The sequence below is a fragment of the Capricornis sumatraensis genome, chromosome 8, assembly GCF_032405125.1.
Source record: "Capricornis sumatraensis isolate serow.1 chromosome 8, serow.2, whole genome shotgun sequence".
Classification (NCBI taxonomy): Eukaryota; Metazoa; Chordata; class Mammalia; order Artiodactyla; family Bovidae; genus Capricornis; species Capricornis sumatraensis.
In genome coordinates, this window is record NC_091076.1 from 98594404 (window position 1) to 98620547 (window position 26144).

The 26144-nt window shown below is 43.4% G+C and overlaps 1 protein-coding gene across 1 annotated transcript; it reads left to right on the plus strand.

Moving 5' to 3' along the window:
• Positions 1-5705: 5705 nt before the first annotated feature.
• On the plus strand, positions 5706-26144 carry MILR1 (mast cell immunoglobulin like receptor 1). Its single transcript, XM_068976444.1, has 9 exons — positions 5706-5892; positions 10216-10485; positions 17468-17752; positions 19848-19958; positions 24358-24447; positions 24972-25028; positions 25147-25215; positions 25826-25906; positions 26041-26144. Exons 1-8 carry the CDS (start codon positions 5805-5807, stop codon positions 25876-25878), a joined length of 1023 nt encoding a protein of 340 aa, XP_068832545.1. The 5' UTR covers positions 5706-5804; the 3' UTR covers positions 25879-25906; positions 26041-26144.

Here is a 26144-nt window from a genome sequence, read left to right on the forward strand (position 1 = left end):
CCTCCCCAGTGGCTCAGCGCTAAAGAATCCACCTGCAATGCAGGAGCCGCAGGAGACACAGGTTCAATCCCCGGGTCGGGGAGATTCCCCTGGAGGAGGGCATGGCAACCCACGCCAGTATTCTTGCCTGGAGAATCCCATGGACAGAGGAGCCTGGCGGGCTACAGTCCATGGGGTCCCAAAAAGTAAGATACGACTGAGGCGACTTGGCATGCACACATGCATGACCATCTTGACCGATTAAATCTGCAAATATCTGACTTTCAGATAAGCTCAAATTCTAAGGTGCTGGGCAGGTTTGAAGTCTAGGGGGCACCATTCAGTCAAGTACAGAATCTATGGGAACAATTCAGAAATAGTGAGCTGCAGCCCAGAACATCTTCTGCTCAGATCAGAACAGCCCAGAATGTCTTTTTACACTGTACAAAAAGCAGTACAAAATAAAGCAAATGATTTCTATTTCTGGAATGAAAACCAATTTGATTATTCGAACAGAAAACATGAACAGGACTCAGAAGTTGTGCTGTGAATAAATGGGGCTCAGAAGTTATGATGCAAAAAATTGAAAATACTAAGTATATTTCATCAGAATGGTAATCTTGTTCTGACAAAGCTCATTGCTCTAATAAATTCTACAATTCTAGTGAGCAAAATAATAAAAAAAAATCTTAAATCTGTATTTGAAATAATAAAAATTCTGGAAGTTAAAACATCAAAATTATATCTATGAAATAAGTGACAATATTCAGAAACTGCTCTCAGACTTTTAACACAATCTAATGTATAGTTTTAAATGATTAAGTATTTTTAGACATGAAATGAATAGAATTTCAAAAAAGAATAAAAAAGCATGCGTGTATCATTGTGACCTAAATTAATGGCTCCACTTGTTATAAAATGTCTCTATTGAAATGAAACACATTTTGAAAATTTATAAATTAAGGCAATAAAATCTGCATCATTTCCCCCCAGTTTCAACTACTTCCCTAACATGTATTTTTAAATTAAAATGTAATATTCACGTCTTCAAAAATAGTTGCTTATTTTTGCTCATCTCTTAAAGGGGAAGGAACATGTAAAATACTATATCCCAACTTTACCGTCAGTGCTTGAGAAATATGGTTTCCATGATGTCTCATGAAAATCTTACTGGGTTTTATGCATAGTGGGAGTACTAGAGCAGGGTAAAGAAGAAGTCTGGGAAATCTGGAGCGTCAGCCAAGATTTTAGAAACTGTTTCTAGACCCTTTAGTTTGGTGGTAGGCTAGTAGCCCAGCTCCCTTCCTCCACGACTGACTGGGCAGAGTGGCACATCCTCTTTGGAGGATGGTTTATCCAGAGATGCCTGGGTGGTTCCAGGCACATCCGCCCAGGCCCATGACCATGACTGAACAATGGGGGGAAGGTGCAGGTGTCTTGCCACCAGATGGACCAAACTCCATGGCGCAACTCACATCCCACATCACCCCAAAGGGAGCCGACAATGGGTCAAGTTCAGAAGGATCCTATCTTTGCTTGGTTTCTTCCCATAATCTGTTCTATGTGCCCATCCCCGTCCCTTCTCCTTCAAGCACTCCCTCAATAAACCACATACCCAAGAAGCCTGTCCCAGGCTCTACTGCTCAGGAATCTGTTCTCAGACAGACGGGGTCAAACCCTCCATAGTCACCGACGGGTGATGTAGTTAAAGATGTGAGGGACTTCCCTGGTGGTCCGGTAGCGAAGACTCTCTCCAAGGCAGGAGGTCCAGTTTCAATTACAATTTAGGGAATTAGACCCCACATGCTGCAGCTAAAGATTCTACATGCCCCAGTAAAGATGGAAGCTCCTGAGTGCCGCAACTGAGACCCGGCACAGCCAAATAAATAAATTTTTAAAAAAAGATGTGAATCATGTCAACCTTAAAGTATTTTTCTGACAAACTTTTAATTTACCTTCTTTCATCCCGCCTGCAATACGGGAGACCTGGGTTCGACCCCTTGCTTGGGAAGATCCCCTGGAGAAGGGAAAGGTTGCTGCTGCTGCTGCTGCTAAGTCGCTTCAGTCATGTCCAACTCTGTGCGACCCCATAGATGGGTTACCCACTCCCATATTCTGGCCTGGAGACTTCCATGCGCTGTATTCCATGTGGTTGCAAAGAGCTGGACACGACTGAGCAATTTTCGCTTTCACTTTCACAGGAGCATAAATGAAATTAAACCAATGGATTAAATGATTTTTTTGTGATTTAGAAATAAAAGATCATAGAAATATTGGGTATAGGGCTTCCCAGGTGGTTCAGTGGTAAAGAATCTGCCTCTCAACGTAGGAGATGCAGGTTTGATTCCTGACTCAGGAAGATCCCACGTGCCTCAGAATAACTAAGGCCGCACACCACAGCCATTACGCCCGTGCTCTAGAGCCGGGGAGCCACGACTTCTCAGCCCACATGCCTCAGCTACTGGGGCCTGAGTGCCGCAGAGCCTGTGCACCGCCTCAAGAGAAGCCACGGCAATGAGAAGCCTGTGCACTGCAACTAGAAAGTAGCCCCCACTCTCCACAACTAGAGAAAAGCTCTTGCAAAAATGACCAGCACAGCCACAAATAAATAATTTTTAAAAAAATATTGGATACAGAAAAAATGTCAAACAGCATTATGAGGGCTGGAATGCTTAAAATTTTATCATTGTTATTGTTCATCAGGAGTTGAAGATTTAACACCAGAAACAACTGATGTGAAGAGAAATTCTCAACTTGTTGAGTTTACACATCCAATGACCACCAGTTTAAAGGAATTCACTGGAAAAGTTCAAGGCAGTTCTCCATGTCAAATCATCCCAGAACGTGAGCCCTGTCTTGAAGGATTCCATGCCAACCATTTCTAAACATCAACAAAATTTTGGAAATTATCAGAATAATTTTATTAAAGATTTGCTCAAAAATTTATATCACTCGAGTAGTTTTATAGCATAACAGTTTATTTAGAGATAAACTAGGGGTAGTGGAATATATTTTAAAATATTTGATCCAGGCTTTGAGTCATATATTTATATTATCCTACTGGTTGTGGCATAATTTTAATAATACCTCGGCATACTTCATACTGCTACTGCTACTGCTAAGTCGCTTCAGTCGTGTCCAACTCTGTGCGACCCCACAGACGGCAGCCCACCAGGCTCCCCCATCCCTGGGATTCTCCAGGCAAGAATACCGGAGTGGGTTGCCATTTCCTTCTCCAATGCATGAAAGTGAAAAGTGAAAAGTGAAAGTGAAGTCGCTCAGTCATGTCTGACTCCCAGCGACCCCGTGGACTGAAGCCCACCAGGCTCCTCCATCCATGGGGTTTTCCAGGCAAGAGTACTGGAGTGGGGTGCCATTGCCTTCTTCATAGAGATTTCTTAAGGAGTAAATGAGATGATCAGTGTAAAGCTCTTAGACAACAGAGAAGCCTAACTTTACTGTTTGTTTGACTATATTTATTTTTTTAATGAGTACAATCCTATCTATTTGGCTGTGTCAGGTCTTAGTTACAGCGCTCAGCCTCTCTGACTGTGGCACTCGAGCTCAGAAGTTGCAATGCATCGGCTTAGTAGCCCCGTAGGATGTGGGATCTCAATTCCCAGATCAGAGGTGGAAATCTCGTCCCCTGCATTGCAAGGCAGATTCTTTAACCATTGGAACACCAGGGAAGTCCCTGGGTTATATTTATTTTTATCAAGTTTATTGATATGATGAATTTCGGTGGACCATGATAGTGCAGCTTCGTCATGATTTGGGCCCTATGCAACGTGACAGGTCCATGGATGAACTTTTTTCTTCTTCCACTTGAGACTTTATATCCGATTTGTTGTGTAATCTTTGATAAACTATGATCCCTTTGGGGGGCCTTGATAAGGTACTCCTAGTAACGCTTACTAACAGCCCTAAGAAGAACTTCCTCCAGTTTCCTTTGCTGTCTTTGCTGCGGTCTGCAGGCTTCCTGCCCGAGCTGAAAGTTCCACATGCAGAAATGCCCCAGACACGTCAGCTTTTCTGAAAGAGCCCCCATCCTTCTGGGCATGACAGTTCTCAGGCCAGGATGGATAAGACACTGGTGGGAAACGTCAAAACCAAAACCTCTGATTCCCCTTAGCAGAAATCCTCGTGTTAAGAGTTATGCCAACAGAGATTAAACTGGTGGGGTGCTTTCCCTCCCTCTCCTTTAGTGAGAGAAATTGCCACCAATATTGCCATATGGAGTCACTGAGTGCTGTCTTTGTTGGAAGGGTGGGTGCCTACAAAGTAACTTTTACTGTTGGAAGGAAATAAAGTCCTTTTACAAACGGAGGGCTAACTTCGCATTTTTCTTTTACAAACTGAGGACTAAGATGATTTGCTTCCAGACAGTGGCAGCAGACAGGGAGGAAGTGGGGGTGACGGCAGCAAGCCCTGGGCTCTGTTCAGACCCCCAGTGGTGTGGGGCTGGGCATGACTGACCACAACAGGCTGGGAACCTGGGGAGCCCAAGCAAGGAGCCCCTGGAGCGAGTTAATACTGGTGATTGGGTGATGTTTTGGAAGAACCTGCACCCAGGCAGGGGTGTGTCTTCCCCACGGAGAGGGAACCTATCCACGAGAACGAAGAGACCTTCAGGGTCAACCCTTCAGGCAACAAGAGCCAGTAACCTGGGAATTCCCTGGCGGTCCAGTGGTTAGGACTCTGCACGTGCACTGCAGAGGATGCAGGTTCATTCTCTGCTCAGGGAACTAAGATCCCACAAGTTGTGCAGCTTAGCCAAAAAAAAAAAAAACAAAACACACAAATAAGAAAAGAAAAAAAGAACCAGTAACCCAAGGGGCCCAGCCCAGTCACAGCCCCCGCCACTCAGGAACCCCTCACCCCCTTCCCACTCCCCACTTCATGCTGATGACAGCAGAACATGCATCCACTTGGCAGAGTCAGGAGAATTCTGGATTGGGTGCAAGTGAATCACAAGCCACTTCGGGGCTGTAATCTAGACACGCTGAGGCTGCTGGGGCCCTGGAGAAAATCCAGAGTCCCAGGTTTCATCCCCAGGAAGCCTGGAGCAGGGCCTAGAAGCCAGTGTTTAACACAGTCAGGCATTTCTGCTGCCACGTTTCTCTGTGTCTCTCTCTAGACAGCTAATGTTGCTCCCCAAGACTAAACCAAACTTTCCACTAACTTCCTTCTGACCCAGGCTGAATCCAAAAAGAGATGATCACGTAGGTTTGCATAAAGACAGTGTTGTTGTTTAGTTGCTAAGTAATGTCCATTCCTTTTGTGACCCCATGGACTATATAGTCCGCCAGGCTACTCTGTCCCTGGATTTTCCAGGCAAGAATACTGTAGTGGGTTGCCATTTCCTTCTTCAGGCGATCTTTCCCACCCAGAGATCAAACCCGGGTCTCCTGCATTGGCAGGTGGGTTCTTTACCGCTGAGCCACCAGGGAAGCCCATAGTAGCAACACTTTGTCTTTTACTCACAGTCCGCTTCCCTGCCAGCCTGAATTAGAAGTAACCTGCCATATCCCTCTCTGCCTACAAGTGCTCTCAGAGGAGCACAGGGTCACACCAACCAGTCATCTCGCATCAGGCTAGTCCACACAACTCCAATTTCTTTAAATTCGTCGAAAAAGAGGAAGTTCTCTCTGTGATTCGCTGGTGGGAGGCAGGGAGGCCATCAAGACTCCTTTGCCCTCCTCCCCGATTTCATTCAAGAGAATGTGCGGCTATTTAAACAAGCCGTTCTTTGGGGGCATTTTTCTTTCTGTCACATCCGAGGCTCACTTACCATTTTGAAGCTTGAATCTCCAAACCAAAACGTCATGTGGAAAAAGAGTTTTCTTGTGTTCCTTTTCTCTCTTTCAGTTCAAAAGGCTGCACTGGATTGTGAAAGACTGAGAAAACCAAATGGTAAGTTTCATTTACTTCTCTGTTATATTAAAGCCGCTTTCACCGAAACGGTGAGACCGTCAGCTTCAGTCACGCGCTGTCGCGAGCAGGGTTTTCTGTGCTTTTTGTTGAGCAGCCAAAGAGGAGAGTTTTTCCACTTTGTACTGTTTAAAATGAAGTGATATTAGGGAGGGAGTCAGAGAATCTTTCCTGAAACTAAGAAACAAAATGTTGAGATTGTTTTTTTAAAAAAACAATGAAACGGTTCTTTCTTTTCCTGTCGTTTTTTAATTAGAAAATCAATACACTATCGTTGTAAAATAATTCAGGCGACACTAAAAACATATCCTGGGAGGCAGTTTATCATCATAGAGCCAGGCTGTTGTGGTCCTAACCTTGTTTCTACCCTTTTCCACCTGGTAGTCTGGGCGCATGACGAAAACCACTTTAAGCTTAATTTCTATCCTCTGTGAAGCGGGGAAAATAAAGGCACCTCCCTGGGAGTGCTGTTGTGAAGACTGAGACAAGCCCTGTCCCTCAGCACAGAGCCAAGTGCGTGGGGAGCCATCAGTAAATGCTAGCCCAGGTCGTTGTTGTTATTATACTGTAAACGGTGAACATTCTGCTATAAACAGATCCCCTCAGTCCCTCTCCCATCTCTGTGTCCAGGAGCAAACACTAGTAACAGTCCTTTTCACTCCAGTATCAAAGCAAACAAACTCTTCTGTGGCCTGTTCTTTTTAAAATTAACACGTCCCAGACATCTTTCTAAGAGGAAGTTGTAGGTTTCGCTCCATTCTTCTCAACAGTTGCATGGCATTTCACAATAGGACTTAGTCATAATTCATCGAACCATCATTCCCGTATTGGTTGTTCCACTTTATTCCTTATAGAAACAATACTGCCGTAAACATCCTCTGTGGACACATGAGCGTGTGAGAGTTCACGTAGGATAAAATCCTAGAAGTGAAATGGCTGGGTCGAAGGCCATGTCCGTTTGAATTGTTACAGCTGATGCTAAGTTGCCCTCCTAACACACTGAACTGGTGCATGTTCACCGACACTAACCACGGACATGGGTTGAGTGTGAGTTTCTCACCCTCTCTCTGGCAGTGGATACAATCAATTTTTTAAATTTGTGTCAGTCTCATGAGTACAAAAATAATATCTGAATGTTGTTTGAGTCCGCAGTTGCCTCATCACTCATAAAGCTGTGCTTCTTTCTCATGTTTGTTGACTATGAAAGCCCTAGCATGCCCTTATAAAGGACATTTAGGGACGGCAGTCTGGCTGGAAAGAGAGGTGAGGTCTTATCTTGAATCTGAGCTTACATAAGACTGAGAAAATATTAATTGTCCAGATCAAAGTGTAGATTGCTGGCATTTTTGAGGGGTCTAAACCCCTCCTCCACCCAAGCCATCCCTGGAACACTATTTCTTCTTCTGGGAATTACCTATTCATATTATTTGACCATTTATTTGATTGTCTTTTCCTTATTAATTTGCTATTGGTTTATGTATATTAGGGCTTCCCTGGTAGCTCAGATGGTAAAGAATCTGCCTGCAACGCAGGAGACCTGGGTTCCATCCCTGGGTTGGGAAGATCCCCTGGATAAAGAAATGGCAACCCACTCCAGTATTCTTGCCTGGAGAATCCCATGGACAAGAGGAGCCTGGGCAGGCTACAGTCCATGGAGTCCCAAAGAGTCAGACATGGCTGATGACTAACACATTTATCTTACGTATATTAAAAGAATCCTATGCTTATTTATGTTTTAAGTACTTTCTTCTAGGTTTCCACTTGTCTTAATTTTGCCATGGAGGAGTTTAAAGTTTTAGAATAGTTATTTCTTTCAGTCTTTTCTTTATGGTTCCTGTTTTGTGGATCTTACTTGGAAGACCTTTTCCAACAGATGATATAAAAACGTTTCTGGGTATTGCTCTTAATGCTTTTATAATCTTAAATTTTAACATTAGATTTTCTGATGAGGGTTATTTCTTCCCTTGGCATTTTAAAATAATAAAATACAAGCACACAGCTATCAGAGATTACTAGGATTGTGGCAAAAAGAGTCAGAAGGCCGTTTAGAGAGGCTATAAGAATAAAATAAGTGCAAATAGTGTAATAGGTTGAGACACATCAAATATGTTTACATCTATGAGTTCACAATGATTCTTAAACAAAAATAACGATAATAAAGGAGAAACATGTCACTCTTATAAGATAATAGGAAACCAACTCATTTTTTTTAAAAATTGGTCAATAACAGAAGAGAATCTAGTATTTATCCTCCCTTTTCTAGACAAACCGAACCACAGTGTAACCAAAGAGTTGACAAGGGTATTTCTCTTCATATAATTATGGGTTATAAATGAAAAAGAATTGGTATAGCCTCATTTTGCAACATCTAATGAAATTATCAATGAGCACATGTGTTCTCAGGCGTGTGTCTGACTGCTTGTGACCCCCTGGACTGTAGCCCACCAGGCTCCTCTGTCCATGGAATTTCCCAGGCAAGAATACTGGAGTGAGTTGCCACACCCTCCTCTAGGGGCATCTTCTTCACCCAGAGATGGAATCTGCATCTCCTGCCTAAGCAGATGGATTCTTTACCACTGTGCCACCTAAGAAGCTCAGTGAAATAATGTTTCTGGGTAACCATCATCAAAGCCTGCTAACAAACAAAAAATAGAGACAATCGGACATTATGTGCCTCCTAATGGAGGTACATCTACCCCCTAAGGTGCATTCTTGCTAAATAAAAGCTGATCTGAATCTCATCAAGCCTCTGGACAGGAGATAGAAGAACAAGATAAAGAAGCGCCATGGGAGCGTAATTAAAGAAATCCAGGCCATGGGAACTCTTCAGAACAAACAACTTGCTGTCTTCAGCAGATAAAAGTACAGGGGGAATAAAAGAGACAGAAAGATTTATCAATGAAAAAAGACATAAGAAACATTTCAACTAACTACAACAGACCGTCATGGGTCCTAAAAGAAAAACCAGACAGTTGGGGGAATTTGAACAGTAACTAGATATCTGGTAATATTTTTAAAATATTGTTAATTTTCAGGTGGGATAATGGTATTGTTATTTTTACCAGAGTCCTTACTTTTTAGAGATAAAAACTATTCATATGAATGTCCTCCAGCCAAAGATCACTGGGGACACGTGGGTAGTTGAGCCAAGTTGGGTTCTGAGGGGAAATGTGTACCGTGGGAACGAGCAAGAGGGCATCCTAGAGTAAAATTTGTGTTAGGTAACTTGGAGGAAGATTTGAGGCAGCAGGATTTACTCTGAATTGGATTCTCTCTCTCTCTCTTTTTTTTTTTTTTTAAATTTATCTAGTTTCCTGACCAGGTATCAAACCCAGGCCCCCTGCATTGGGAGCATGGAGTCTTAGCCATTGGACCACCAGGGACGTCCCTGAATTGGATTCTTTTAGGAAATGGAAACAACAACACAGCTGGGCATCTTAGTAATTCTTATCTGATGACCAGTGTGAGACTGATGCATGAAGCAGAGCCCCCAAAGCCAGGGCCCTGGGACAGCCTAGAAGGATAGGGAGGGGAAGGAGGTGGTGGGGGGGAGGTTCAGGATAGGGGGACACATGTATGCTGCTGCTGCTAAGTCACTTCAATCGTGTCCAACTCTGTGCGACCCCATAGACGGCAGCCCAACAGGCTCCCCCATCCCTGGGATTCTCCAGGCAAGAATACTGGAGTACGTTGCCATGTCCTTCTCCAATGCATGAAAGTGACACATGTATAAGCTCTGGCCAATTCATGGTGATACATGGCAAAAACCAGAACAATATTGCAATTATCCTCCAAGTAAAATTAACTAATTAATTAATTAAAAATAAAATAAATAATTCTTACCTGAAAGATAAGCAGTGCAAGGCAAAAACCGTGACTGATAAAGAAGCAGCTGTCAACCACACTAGCCAGTTTAGAGGGATATTTGGCCATTTTTGTGTTTTGGACGATGTTCACGTCCTCATCTGTGTTTAGACAGGAGTCATCTGGTCTTTTTCTCTCGATCTAATATGGTCATGGGGTGGCCTTGTCTGGTACCAGTGACCAGTAAGTTCCAAGCCAGAACAAAAGAGCTTGCTGAGGTCACCCATCTCTCACTGGGAGAGGCCTCTGGAGGTGCCGAGACTTCCTCACGTACTGTCCAGGCTGGATGCGCAGGCAAGAAATGCCCCCTACCTCTGGGAATTTCGCCAGGAAAAGAGGGTTCTCCACCACCTCGACCCACAAAATCTGGCTTGACAACCATGGGGTTATTATTATTGGACGGTGAAAAAGGACGTTGTCTTGTGTTATTTTGTTTTCCAGAATTCCCTTCTCCACGTTTGCACTCACAAACGGAAACAGTCATGAGGGGTCAGAATGTATCTCTATCATGTTCCCTTCAGAACATATCACTAGAGATCACCTATTTTTTGTTTCGGGGTGAGAAATGCCTGCAAACCCAGGATGGAAAAGGTGAACCCATGACTATTAACCTAACAGTCTCAGAAGCCCATGATCTGGGTCCCTACAAATGCAAAGTCCAAGTTGCCAACTGTTCAAAATACAGTCATCCATTCAAGTTCACATTTGCTGGTAAGTAAAATGCTTGTTACTCGGGGGCCCTGTGGTTTGGGGGGATTATTTCCTGTTCTAGGGTAGACTCTCTGTTCTGCTGGTTAACACTCTCTCAAGATCCTAGTATATATGTCACTAAGATCTTGTTTAAGAAGCAAGATCACTCGTTTCTTAATAATTCCATTTCACTTTCTCTCCCAAAGACGTTTAGCCATTTCAGATGATAATAGGCTGATGGTCTAAGACGAAAAGTCTTACATCAACAACTGAGAAAGTTGTTGAAATCCTTTCTAGATGCTTTACTCTGGATTCTTGTCATATAGGCATACACACAAAAAGAGACTTTTTCTCTGAAGATTCAAGTAAGAAGTCGTAGAATCAGTGTTGGACCCTGTGGCAAGGGTCTTCAGAGCCCCAGACTTTCCCCAGCTCCTTCTGTTTATGACGGGCATTGGCCAGCACACTTCCTGCCCAGCCACCTCTTTCCCTGCCCTTCCCCCACACTACCCACAGCTTGTGGGATCTCAGTTCCCTGACCAGGGCTTGAACCCAGGCAACAGCAGTAAAAGCCCAGGATCCTAACTGTTAGGCCCCCAGGGAACTCCCCAACCACATTTTATCACTTTTACATTTTTCTCTCCCATCTTCCCACCCCAAGCCTCTCACAGCCCAGCATTAAGGGCCTCATCCATGACGGTGACCTTGATATTGGACTGCTGGGAGAGGGAGAGAGGGTTTCCAGGTAATATGTGTACCTGGAGTCTTCCAAACAGAGGACCCCCGACTTACTGATCGAGTATTTGGGTGATTCTCTGGGTCTGTGCTCTCTAGTGCAGTAGCCACTAGCCACATGTTGTTATTTAAGTTTCAATTCAAGTTAGTTAAAATTAGGTGAAATTTTAAAAATGCAGTTCCTCCATCTCGTTAGTCACACTTCAAGTGCCCAGAAGCCATGCGTGTGGGGTGGCTGTTCTATTAGACAACACAGATACAGAACATATCCATCATCACGGAAAGCTCTATTGGATGCCTTTACTCTAGGGCAATGGTTCTTGGCTTTTTAGGGTATAACCATTTTAACAACATAATGATAGTGATGGTTACCTTCCCTGAGATGTTTTCATGGGACTACCAACGCAAACATCTGCATAAGACTATAAGGGATGCCATGGACTCTGGATTAGAGCCATCCCAGGGACTTTCCTGACAGTTAAGACTACAGGCCTTCAGTGCAGGGGGCACAGGTTCATTCTCTGGTCAGGGAACTAAGAGCCCACATGCTGTGTGGCACAGCCAAAAATTTTTTTATTTAAATTAACAAAAAAAAAGAAAGAACCAACCATCTTAGGACAGATTTGAACACAAACTCAATTGAAGCCATAACTGTAAAAGAAACATAAAAAGACAACCATGTAAACCAGGTCTAGGATGTGGCATATAGTGTGAGGGCAGTGCCCTCGCTGGTAATATTCTCTGGTGATCAGATTCCTGCTGGACTGGGCAGCGTGGACTTGCAGAAAAAGCAATGCAAGGGCCATCTGGAAACCCATGTATACCCCTAGCTTCCTGTGCAAGGCTGAAGCCTTAAATTAATGGATTAAAAAAAAACAAACAAACCCAGTCTTCATTTTCTGAGCATCTGTCCCACAGATAGGTGTATAGTCTTCCCACATCCTGCCTTCAAAGTAAATGCACTAGTTTCCAACAGTAATTACACTGCCTGGTAGAATTTTTTTATAGATTATAAACCTGTATCATCTTCATTTAGGTCAGACTAGGAAAGTTATGAGCAACCTAGATAGCATATTCAAAAGCGAGATATTACTTTACCAACAAAGGTCCATCTAGTCAAGGCTATGGTTTTTCCAGTGGTCATGTATGGATGTGAGAGTTGGACTGTGAAGAAGGCTGATGCTTTTGAACTGTGGTGTTGGAGAAGACACTTGAGAGTCCCTTGGACTGCAAGGAGATCCAACCAGTCCATTCTAAAGGAGACCAGTCCTGGGTGTTCATTGGAAGGACTGATGCTGAGGCTGAAACTGTAATACTTTGGCCACCTCATGTGAAGAGTTGACTCACTGGAAAAGACCCTGATGCTGGGAGGGATTGGGGACAGGAGGAGAAGGGGACAACAGAGGATGAGATGGCTGAATGGCATCACCGACTCGATGCACATGAGTTTGGGTGAACTTCAGGAGTTGGTGATGGACAGGGAGGCCTGGCGTGCTGCGATTCACGGGGTTGCAGAGAGTTGGACACGACTGAGCGACTGAACTGAACATCTATTGAGTGCCTACCCCATGTGAATAACTGTCTTGCATGCTGCCAGAGTTTCGATGATACCTAAATCATGATCTTGTTCCCAACTCAGTAAGGGATATGAGCCATGAACACAGATTCATTCCTCTTTGATCCACTCATCGAATATTTAATGATATCCCCAATGTTCCAAGCCCTGGATATACATTAGTTCCTGCCTTGGTGGAGCTTATAGTCTAATTGAAGAGGCATGAGACCCAAGTACCCAGTCAAATAAATTCATAATCACAAACTGTGTTGACGGTTATAAAGAAAAAGAAACTGCCACAGTGATGGAGAAAAGTTGGGGAGTGGGCGGTGAATGGGGAGTGACTTCCTTAGACAGGGTAGTTGCGTGCATGCTAAGTCCATTCAGCTGTGTCCAACTCGACTATCAGCTGTAGCCCTCCAGGCTCCTCTGTCCATGGGGATTCTCCAGGCAAGAATACTGGAGTGGGTTGCCATGTCCTCCTCCAGCGGAATCTTCCCGACCCAGAGATCAAACCTACATCTCTTAACGTCTCCTGCATTGGCAGATGGGTTCTATTTTTTGGCTGTCCAGGAGTCTCAGTTGTGGCGTATGGAGCTCTAGTTCCCTGACCAGGGACTGGACCCGTAGAGTCTTAGCCACTGGACCACTAGGGAAGTCCCGGCAGATGGGTTCTTTACCCCTAGCGCCACCTGGGAAGCCCAGATAAGATAGTTATGGAAGGACTTTCTAAGGGGATGGCATTTCAGGGGGTCCCTGAAGGATGAGCAATGATTTGCCACAGTGAGAGAAAGAAGGCTCTAGGCAAGGGACAATACCCTGTGCTGGGGGCTCCACCTTGAGGAAGAACTTGGCTGTTGGGTAGGGTATAATATGCCACTGGTACGGCTGGAGGTCAGATGAGGGGATGGTGAGCTCAGGTCACTGGAAAGGGGAGGGGAGAAAGTCAGGCCTATGACCCCATTTATCATCTTTGAAGTTAATTCTTCCTGAGTGGGGCAGGGCAAGGGTAGAGGTTGGGATTGGCTGGGAGATTTTTGCAGTCATCCAGGAGATAAACAGTGGGAAGATGGAGAGGAGTGGACGGGGTCAGAACAGACTTTGGAGGGAGAATCAACAGGACTTGCTGAGTGATTAGGTTTGGAATCATAGGTAGTAAAGGTGAGGAAGGAGTTGAGAATGACTCTCAGGCGTCTACTGTGATCAGCTGATGGACAAGGAGTGGTGTCATTTACTGAAAGGGGCAAAAATAGAAGTTGTTCAATGGGTATAACATTTTGGTTATAGTTAACAATGCTGTACTATGCACTTAAAAATTAGATCCAGTTTCATTCATTTTTATGACTGAGCAATATCCCATTGTGTATAGGTACCACATCTTCTTTATTCATTCATCTGTCATTAGACCTATCCGTTGCTTCCATGTCCTGGCTATTGTAAATAGTGCTACAGTGAACATTGGGGTACACGTGTCTTTTTGAATTATGGTTTTCTCCAGATATGTCTAGCAGTGGGATTGCTGGGTCATATGGTAATTCTATTCCTAGTTTTTTGAGCAAACTCCATACTGTTCTCCATAGTGGCTGTATTAATTTACATTCCCACCAACAGTGCAAGAGGGTTCCCTTTCTCCACACCCTCTCCAGCATTTATCATTTGTAGACTTAAAAAAAAATACTTATTATTTATTTGGCTGCATCAGGCCTTAGTTGCAGCACATGGGATCCTTGTTGCATGATGCAGGATCCTTCATGGTGGCACACAGATTCCAGAGCCCTGGGGTTCAGTAGTTGGGCTCCTGGGCTTAGTGGCCCAGTAGCACATGGAATCTTGGGAGAAGGTGATGGCAGCCCACTCCAGTACTCTTGCCTTGGAAAATCCCATGGACGGAGGGAGCCTGGTAGGCTGCAGTCCATGGGGTCGCGAACAGTCAGACACGACTGAGCGACTTCACTTTCACTTTTCACTTTCATGCATTGGAGAAGGAAATGGCAACCCACTCCAGTGTTCTTGCCTGGAGAATCCCAGGGACGGGGGAGCCTGGTGGGCTGCCGTCTATAGGGCCACGCAGAGTCGGACACGACTGAAGTGACTTAGCAGCAGCACACGGAATCTTAGTTCTTCAACCAGGGATTGAATCCACGTCCCCTGCATTGCAAGGTGGATTCTTAACCACTGGATCAGCAGGGAAGTCCCTATAATTTGTAGAGTTTTTGATGATGGCCATTCTGACCAGTGTGAGACATGGATGGACCTAGAGTCTGTCATACAAGATAAAGTCAGAAAGAGGGGGAAAAAATCATGTATTACTGCATATATGTGGAATCTAGAAAAATGGTACAAATGAACCTATTTGCAGGGCAGGAACAGAGACAGAGACACAGGGAACAGATGTGTGAATATGGCAGGGGTGGGATGAACTGGGATATTGGGATTGATGGTGTGTGCACTGCCACGTGTGAAACAGATAGCTAATGGGAACCTGTTTTATAGTGCAAGGAGCCCAGCTCAGTGCTCACCCTAAAGGGGTGGGATGGGGGTGTGCTAGAAGGGTGGTCCAAGAGGGAGGGGCTGTATGTATACATATAGCTGAGTCACTTCATTGTACAGCAGAAAATAACACGTGGTAAAGCAACTATACTCCAATTAAAAAAAAAAAGAATCTACTGTATAGCATAGGGAACCCTACTCAATCCTCTGTAATGACCTATATGGCAACTGAGAGAGTGGATATATGTATATGTATAACTGATTCATTTTGCTGTACAGCAGAAACTAATGCAACAGTGTAAATCAACTGTAATCCAATAAAAAATAATTAAGAAAAAAAAGAAGGTAGATCTCATGTTAACTGTTCTTAGCACAAAAGAACTAAATGCATGACTGAATGCATAAAAGCATTTTTTAAAAGAATATAATCTTAATAATGTTTATCTACCTACTGATTGATGCATTAACTAGCAGATTAACTAGAGTTCAGTTTCAAAAGGTTGTGTTTGAGGTGGCCAGGAGACATTCAAGTGGATCCTGAAATAAGAGTCAGAAAAAGTAGTATAAGGACGGGATCAAGTGCTGGAGGAGACGGAAGAGGGAGAACTGTCGCCTGGAGGATTTAGGAAAAGTTTTATGGGGAAGGTGGCATCTGAATGAGCCTTAAAGGACTCCTTTAATTTAAAAAACAACTGCTTTATGGAAGAATTACAACTCCCTTGTCTTGATCACAGTGATGCCATGATGCCCTTTACCAGTCCTTTTACAAACTCTGAGGGAAGTTTACTGCTAAGTTGCTTCAGTCATGTCCGACTCTATGCGACCCCATAGACAGCAGCCCACCAGGCTCTCCTGTTCCTGGGATTCTCCAGGCAAGAACACTGGAGTGGGTTGCCATTTCCTTCTCCAATGCATGAAAGTGAAAAGTCAAAGTGAAGTCGCTCAGTCGTATCCAACTCTTAGCGACCCCATGGACTGCAGCCTACCAGGCTCCTCCGCCTATGGGATTTTCCAGGCAAGAGTACTGGAGTGGGTTGCCATTGCCTTCTCTGAAGGGAAGTTTACATCTTTCCACTAAATTTAGATATCAACCCTTATTCTAGTTTGAATCATCTTATCTTAGAGAGAAGTCCATGCTCTCTACTTCATCATGAGTACGTCAATTCCTGAAAATTGCAGCAAGCAGATTTCAGTTTTTCGTAGGAAGAACAGTCTATTGATGCTATTCCCAAACAAAGTTGCTCTTTGAGGCTCCCATCCCTGGGTACCACTCTGTCAAGGATGCTGCTCAGGGGAGGGAGGGATGGAGCAAGAAGACTCTAATTTGTTAGTTTCTTTCCTTTGACTTAAACAATGAAACTGCACCTAGTTGTTAAATTGGCACACTACTGTTAAAAACAGAAGCATCTGCTTGGGAGCTGGCCCTGGCTCTGCCATTTATTATGTATGTGGTCTCTGAATTTCAATGGACTCTTCTGTGGAGTGGGCACAATGCTGTTCACCTTGTGTGCTGTTGTGAAGTGAACCAAGATAACATGGGTAGTGACCCCAACACATGAAGGATACTCAACTATTTCTTTCCCTATAATCCTGTTTCCTTAAAGAACTATATAACAAATTACAGAGCTGGATTCTCACATGAAGTATGGTATGCTCTGGCAGAGCTTACCAGAATCACTCGTTTCTGGTCAAGAATTTCCCTTAACTCTATTTATCAGGGTTACTTCCTGTTTCGGGGAGGAACTGGAAGATAATTGTACAGCTGAATTCTATAAATGACAGTACTGTGAGAAAAGATGATATTTTTAGACTTTCTTGATTAAAAAAAACAACAACACTGTTGTCTTACAAGGATTAGGACTAAAAGCACCTCTCAACTACATACTTGGAGCTGGATCTTTGACAAAATTATACCATCAACCACAAACAAATGGTGAATTCTGATAAAAGGCAAGTTTGCACTCCAGCTCCTCAAAGCAGAGAGACACTCTCCACTCTCTGGCTTTCTCAGAGCCTGGTTCATGCCAGGATACATGGGGTTAACCCCATAGCTGTTGATTTTTCCCCATGGAGCTTCTTGTGAGCAGCTTGGCTTCACAAGAGAGGTGTCGTTCATCTTTGGGTGAACATACAGGAATAGAGTAGGGCTTCCATCTATGTTTGTGGACTGAGTGAGGGAACCCATTCTGCTTAGCCATTTAATGTGCACTTTCATTTTTCTAGACCCAGTGACTGCACCAATGCTGAACATTAGTGTCATTCAAACAAAAACAGACCGATATATAACACTACGCTGCATCTCATTCAACGGCTCTCTGCCCATCGATTATATTTTTTTTGAAAAAAACATCACCATATCACCAGTTATTTCCAAGGATGTAAGGAAGCCTGCTGAACTTAACATAACCGAGAGTAACACTGCAGGAGTGAAAGAGTACAGGTGTAAAGCTAAAAACAGATTGCCTGACCGTGTGAAATACAGTCAACCTGTCATCATACCCTCAACAGGTAAGGGCTACCTGAACTCATTCAACAGGGTCTAGATTTACTTCCAGAAACTGCAGCCTCTCCTCTGCCCACCATTTCCCACTTCGCCCACCTGCTTCTAAGTGCTTTTCCTTCTGTAGGGTCCATATGCTCTGATGGGGCTGCTTTCTGCCATAAAGGAACCATAGAAAAGCCTAGAGAGTGGGGCAGGAAGGGACTGTGTAGTAAGACTTCCTGAACTGACTCTGTTTCCTGCTCAGGTTCTAAGCAATCACATTAGAATTTGTGACTTTCTTTGTTTTCACTTTCTTTTTTTAAGCACTGTTTTTATATATTTATTTATTTTGACCATGCTGGGTCTCCATTGCTGCGCGTGGGCTTTTTCTAGGTGCAGCAAGTGGGGGCTACTCTTCGTTGCAGTGCACGAGCTTCTCATTGCAGTGACTTCTCTTGTTTGTGGAGCACAGGCTCTGTGCACGCGGGCTTCGGTGGCTGCAACACAAAGGCTCAATAGTTGTGGTGACTGGGCTTAGTTGCCCCACGGCATGTGGAATCTTCCCGGACCAGGGATCGAACGTGTGTTCCGTGCATTAGCAGGCGGATTCTTATCCACTGCACCACCAGGGAAGTCCTGCATCTCTTGAAGCTGCTGGGGTCTCTTGATTTTCTTGTGCTTTTTTAAATCATTTAAATAAAAACTCACTTCTAACACCGGTAGCTTTCTGCTTGGCTGTTGAATGCCCTACTGCTAATGCTTGGTGAATCTAGATTTCTCTACTGGGGGCAAGAGCGGCTCCTGTCCCAGTCTTGTGTTTCGGAAGGCGCTACCTGGATTCTTCTCAGCCACACACTTTCCAATAAGCTTCCCATAAGCCATAGGGATGCCTGCCTGGACCTTGTATCTCTACTTTTCTATACCTCACTCTAGGTTCCTAGACCTGAATTCCCTGCCCCATCAGATCAGAACCCACCTCCCAGGGCCTGCGCAAGTCTCTTTCTCAGCTCGTCCACCCAAGGATAGACCACTGTGAGGATGTGAGCACTCCTGGACTCAAGCCAAGGGAGCTGTTTGTGGGGGCTGAGGGACGACATTTGGCCACACAGGCAGGGGCTGTCTATGTGTCTGTCAGGTTCCTTAGGGCGCAGATCAGAGCCTGGAAGGGAAGGGGCCAGACCGGAGCTAGAGCCAGCTCTCTTTACACTGTCATGTTCCAGCACAGAACTCTGAGTCTGAGAATTCCAGATTTAAAGCTGCCTTTAGGGACTTCCCTGGCCATCTAGTGGTTAAGACCGCATTTCCAATGCAGGCAGAGTGGGTTTGATCCCTGGTCAGGGAGCTGGGACCCCTCATGGTGCACAGCCACAAAATTTAAAAAACAAAAACGTGGCCCGATGAAGGGACACTGGTCAAGGCGGGAGGAGAAAAAAAAATTAGTTTAGCAAAGGTAATAGGCATACAAGGGCGTTAAACACCTCATCCTCAGAAGATCAGAGCCCACATCTGGGTGTTCAGTAAGTTCTAACAAGTCAGGCAGCCTGTTGGAGTCAGGCCCCAGAGTCAGCATTTTGCCTACAAATCATCACCTTCCATTCACTAGCTGTGTGACCTTAGAAAAGTCACATACTCTTATTTAATTGTAAAATGGGAACTTTACTTAATTGAGTCTTATTCTACTTAATTGTAAAATGGGAATAATACCAATGAGATACCTAAGGCAATGCACGTAAAGTGCTTAACACAATGTCTGCGTATAGTCAATAGTAAGTGACAGCTGTTGGGTAACATAGATCATGCCAGCCTGACTAAAGACGTTGCCTGACAAATGGCCAGGCTGTTCTCAGATTTATGACCCTAATGATGTAGACAGCAATCTGTTTGTTAAATGCTGTGCTGCTTTTTTCTTTGTAAATAAAACCCTTGGTGGAAGACGGACTTGGTATGACTTTTAGAACGGTGCTGGAGGTGTCCACACAGGGCAGGGGCCCAGGTTTCATGGTATCTTACCTAACTTGGGAGACAGTCATGATTGACCTTTCCAGAACATTCCACAATTCAGTATCATTGGAAAAGCAGGTTGTGCAGTGACCAGTGAATGCTGTCTTCTTCTTCTTCCAGGAGGAGACTGCGGTCCATTCTGCCTGCAGCTCCTGCTTCCGGGGTTATTACTGGTGCTAATAGTAATCATCCTAATTCTGGCATTTTGGATGCTACCAAAGTACAAAGCAAGTAAGTTCCTTAGGAGCTTTGCCATTGTTTTCCCCTGGTGGCTCAGACAATTAAGAATCTGCCTGCAATGCAGGACACCTGGGTTCAATCCCTGGGTGGGGAAGATCCCCTGAAGAGGGGAATGGCTACTCACTCCAGTATGCTAGCCTGGAGAATCCATGGACAGAGGAGCCGGGCAGGCTATATAGTCCTTGGGGTTGCAAAGAGTCGGACACAACTGAGCGAAGAAAATGAAAAGAGAAGGAAAAGGTGCAAAACGAGAGGATAATGCAGGACTTCTTGAACTGTTCACATTTAGCACAGTTCTCTTTTCTCTGGTCAAGCCTTCCCTATTGAGATTGCTTGTGGGCATGTTACCTGTGCAGTCACATGGGGCCCCGTGCTAAGAAGACATTTTAATGCTCTGCTGTCATTGTCTTAAAATTTGTAATACCTTTTTACCTTTTTTTAAATTTTTTAAAAATTCTTTTTCAAAATTGTGGTAAAATATGCATAACAATAGAATTTACCATTTTGGCCATTGTTAAGTATACAGTTTGGCGGCATTAAGTACATCCACATTCCTGGGCTACCATCACCAGCCATCCACTTTTTCACTTTGCAAATATGACACTCTGTACCTGTCAAACAGTGTACGTCCCTATTAACTTCTCTCTCCTCCCAGCCCCTGGCAAACACTATTCCGATTCCTGTCTATTCTGACTAATAAATAGTCTAATCTGACTATTTTAGAAATCTCATGTAAATGGAATCACACCGTATTTGTCCTTATGTAGATGGCTTCTTTCATTTAGCACACTGTCCCCAAGGTTCATCCACGTTGTATACATGTCAGAATTTCCTTCATTTTGGGGGACTTCCCTAGTGGTCCAATGGTTAGGACTCTGCACTTCCATCCACTGCAGGGGACACGGCTTCAATCTGCGGTTGGGGAACTAAGATCCCACAAGCCTTGTGGTTCAAAAGATTTTTTTTCCCCTTCATTTCAAAAGCTGAATAATCAGTTATATATGTGCATGTATACATTATACACACACATGTATACATACATAACACATACTTTGTTTATCCATTATTCATCCATCAATGAACTCTTTCTTCAGAAAAAATTCCAAGAAGTGGAATTGCTGGATCTTTTTTTTTTTTTTTTTTTTTGAGACTCCTCCGTACAGTTTTCCACAGTGGCTACGTCAATTTACATTCCCACCAACAGTGCATGATGGTTTCCTTTAAGCTGCATCCTTGTCAACACTTGTTACTTGTTACCTTTTTGATGGCGGCTATCCTGAGATGTGTGAGGTGGTATCTCTTTGTAGTTTCAATTTGCATTTCCCTGATGATGAGTGATTTTGAGCATCTTTCCATGTGCCTGCTGGCGATCTGTATGTCCTCTTTAGAAAATGTCTATACAATTCCTCTGCCTGTTTTTAAATTGGGTTGTTTGGTTTTTTGATGTTGAGCTGTATGAGTGCTTTGTACATTTTGGATATTAACTCCTTATCAGACATATCATTTGCAGTATCTTCTTTCATTCAGTAGGCTGCCTTTTTGCTTTGTTGATAATTTCCTTCACTGTGCAAGCTTAATGTAGTCCCATTTGTTTATTTTTGCTTTTACTTCTCTTGCCTGCGGCGACAGAGCCAAAAAAAATATTGCTAAGACCAGTGTCAAAGAGCATACTACCTGTGTTTCCTTTTATGTGTTTAAGGTTTCTGATCTCACGTTTAGGTTCTTCATCCACTTTATTTTTGTAGATGGTGTGAGAAAGTAGTCCAGTTTGATTCTTTCACATATAGCTGTCCAGTTTTCCCCATACCATTTATTGAAAAGGACTTCCCTGGTGGCTCAGACAGTTAAGCGTCTGTCTACAATGTGGGAGACCCGGGTTCGATCCCTGGGTCGGGAAGATCCCCTGGAGAAGGAAATGGCAATCCACTCCAGTACTATTGCCTGGAAAATTCCATGGACAGAGGAGCATGGTAGGCTACAGCCCATGGGGTTGCAAAGAGTCAGACACGACTGAGCGACTTTACCTTACCTTACCTTATCTATTGAAAAGACTATCTTTTCCTGACTGTATATTCTCACCTCCCTTGTAAATTAATTGACCATATACGTAGGGGTTCATTTCTGGGTTCTCTAGTCTGCTTCATCGATCTTTGTGTCTGTTTCTGTGCCAGTCCCATACTGTTTTGATTACTGTAACTTCATAGTACAGTTTGAGATTAGAGAATATGATACCCCCAGCTTTGTTTTTTTCTCAGGATAGGTTGTTTTGTGTTTCCAAACAAATTTTAGAATTATTTGCCTAAGTCTGTGAAAAATCCCATTGTTAATTTGACAGGGATTTCATTAAACCTGTAGATTGCCTTGGGGAGTACAGCCATCTGCAATATTGATTCTTCCAATCCGTAAGAATGGTATATCTTTCCGTTTGTTTGTGCTAACTTCAGTTTCCTTCATTGGTGTCTCTGGTTTCCCAAGCACAGGTCTTTTACCTTCTCGGTTATATTATTCCTAGGCATTTTATTCTTTTTGATTCAGATAGGATTGTTTTCTTAATTTCTCTTTCAGAGAAATTGTTGGTGTATAGAAATGCAACTGATCTCTGTATATTATTAATAATTCCATATACTGTGATTTTCAGTTCAGTTCAGTTCAGTTGCTCAGTCGTGTCCGACTCTTTGCGACCCCATGAATCGCAGCACGCCAGGCCTCCCTGTCCATCACCAACTACCGGAGTTCACGCAGACTCATGTCCATCAAGTCGGTGATGCCATCCAGACATTTCATCCCCTGTCGTCCCCTTCTCCTCCTGCCCCCAATCCCTCCCAGCATCAGAGTCTTTTCCAATGAATCAACTCTTCGCATGAGGTGGCCAAACTATTGGAGTTTCAGCTTTTGCATCAGTCCTTCCAAAGAACACCCAGGACTGATCTCCTTTAGGACGGACTGGTTGGATCTCCTTGCAGTCCAAGGGACTCTCAAGAGTCTTCTCCAACACCACAGTTCAAAAGCATCAATTCTTCGGTGCTCTGCCTTCTTCACAGTCCAACTCTCACATCCATACATGACCACAGGAAAAACCATAGCCTTAAGTAGACGGACCTTAGTCGGCAAAGTAGTGTCTCTGCTTTTGAATATACTATCCTGTTTTATTGGTGTTTTGTTGATGTACAACTGTTTATCTTAATCTCTTACGACTCTTTGTATTTCTATGGTTATCAGCTGTAACTTCTTTCATTTTTTTTAAAAATTTCTTGGACAATATAATATGGAATTTACTTCCATGGAGAATTCTCAGTGAAGTCCTATAAAAGCATTCTTTTTTTTTAACTGAAGGATAATTGCTTTACAATGTTGTGTTGGTTTCTGTCATACAACAAGGCAAATCAGTCGTAACTGTATGTATATCCCTCCTTCTGGAGCCTCCCGCCCATCCCCCACTTCTGTCATTGTTTATTTATTTGAGCCCTCTCTTTTCTTGATGAGTCTAGCTAAAGGTTTATCAATTTTGTTTGGCTTTTCATAGAACCAGCTCTTCATCAGTCTTTTCTACTGTTTTCTTGTAGTTGTTATTTCACTTATACCTGCTCTAATCTTTATTATTTCTTTCCTTCTAACTTTTCTTCTTTCCTTTGGGTGGAAAGTTGGGTTGTTTATGATTTTTCCTGTTTCCTGAGATAGACTTGTATTGCAATAAACTTCCCTCTTAGAGCTGCTTTTGCTTGGTCCCCTAGATTTTGGATGGTTGTGCTTCCATTTTCATTCATCTTTGGGTATGTTTTTTTACTTCCTCTTTAATTTCTTCAGTGACTCATTGTTTGTTTCATAATATATTGTGTATCCTCCATGTGTTTGTGGGTTTTCTTTTTTTTGGTAGTTTTTTTTCTTGTAGTTGATTTCTAGTCTCATATGTTGTGGTCAGAAAAGATGGCTGATATGACTTCAATCCTCTTAAATTTATTGCATCTCATGCATTTTAAAAAATCCGAGGATCCTACAAAAGTGGAATTAATATTCTTGAGTACTCGCCAGGGCTAAATGGAACTCAGTTGGGTAATTTAGTATCTCTTGCAGATATTAAGAAGCTTTTTACAGGCTATTCTTTTCAGTGAAGGAAAGAAAAGAAATCTCTGGCCATCTCAAGCACAATGTGATAGGTAAAGGGTGTTATTTGCAGATCTGAGAAAATAAATCAGAAGGACTCCTGGCTTGAAGCAGCAGATGCTATGGTCTCCTAGCTGAGCCCACAATTTCCCTTTAATAGACAACACTTTAGGCCATCCGAGAAGGTCATTCTTCCAGAACTTTGGGGAATTCTGCTCTGTGGAGGAGCAAGAAAATAAAGATGAGGCTGAATTGGTTTATTTTAATGATTTTGCACCAATTTATGTAGGAAAAGCTATGAAAGATAGTGCACCCAGAGTCTACGGAAATACACCCATGGAAGCTGGAATATATGCAAATGTCCGTGAAAATCAAGCAGGTAAGAGAATTTTGTTTGAGATTTTGGTTGGTTTGGGGTTTTTGTCTTTTACATTGTTTTAAGGTCATACAGACACATGGGTAAAATACTGAAGAAACTGAGTATAGCGTCTCCCTCTGGCCCCAACACTCAATCCCACTTTCCACTTTAAAATCCTTCCACAGGTATTTTATGTGTGTTTTAGCATCTAAATAAATGGTAGCAATGGTAGCATGTCATAGATATGCCATTCTACACCTGATTTTTTCAGTTAACAACATATCTTGGAGATTTTTATTTTGATATCACTTCAGAATGATCCACACTGCATTCCAATCACTTTTATGATCACCTCTTAAAGCTGGCATCATTTACTGCTTTATGGCATACAGACGCAGCACCTTGGCCAACAATGAGAACAACCCCAGCCAATGTTGGTGCTGACTGAGGGCCAACCATGTTCCAGGCACAGCGCTAAGCGACTTATCTGCTCTGTCTGGTGTAAACACCACTAACTCCCAAATTATATCGCCCTCGTTTTACAGATGAGAAACCTGTGCCAGGCTTAGAACCAAAGCAATGTGCTTCCAGTGCCCAAGATGGTAAGTACTCTGTGCAAGGTCTAGAAGCGACATGCCATTGCAAGTGTAGCCACTGCCCTCAGGAGATCAGAGATTTGGACCATAGACCCAATAACTCTGTTTCTTGTCTTTTACCCAGGGGCTGAATACTCCCAGGGGATACATTATGCTGCCCCCATGTTCCAGCAGGTGGCACCAAGAGATCAGGGTGAGCCACAGTTTGGGATAGGAGACACTGTTGAAATGGGTCAGTGGTTTCTGTGAGGCCATCATTGGCTTTAGGAACCCAAGGATGGGATGAACAGGGGCAACATGCACACCCTAGGAAACCAATAGCAACCAGCACCGCAGTGCCTAATAAATTTCATCAGGACGTGGGTGGATGGGGAGGAGGAAAGGATGTGGTAAGGAGTGTATCACATAAAAAAAATCCAGAGAGAACAATGCAAGTGCACTTCTTTCAAGAATCAAACATGCTTTCAAGAATCAATCACATAACGTAGTCCAGGAAAAAAAGACAGTTCACACTTGGTTTTATCAGGCCCCCCAGCTACCAAAATAGAATTTTAAAAGAGCTTCTATAGATATATATCCAAGATTGAAGGCAAAAGGAGAAGAGGGCGGCAGAGGATGAGATGGTTAGATAGCATCACCAACTCAGTGGACACAGCTTGAGGAAACTCTGGGAGATGGTGAAGGACATGGAAGCCTGGCATGCTGCAGTCCACTGGGTCGCAAAGAATCAGACATGACTTAGCAACTGAACAACAACAACAACACCCTAAGTTTACTGAATTATTTTCTCTTCTGTATTACAGAAAACAGTAATAATTCTAAAGGTGGATATGTCTATTCTCAACTCGTCTTCTGAGATTTAAAAAAGTAGGCTACATCTCAGGGTAAGATGCTTTTTATAAAGCTGATTTCCATAAAGAAAAAGCAAACTTGATTGATACTTTAAAAGGTTTCACCTGGTTACCCAAAATGACTCACTGTTTTTCATGCTTAAACACTATTCCTTTGGCTTTTTCAGGTACATACAATCCTGTCATCAGACAAGAGTTTTGTTAGGTGGGATCCTGACTAACGACAGTTTTTACATGCTGTTGCCATTTTTTGGCAAGGGCCATTTCCCGC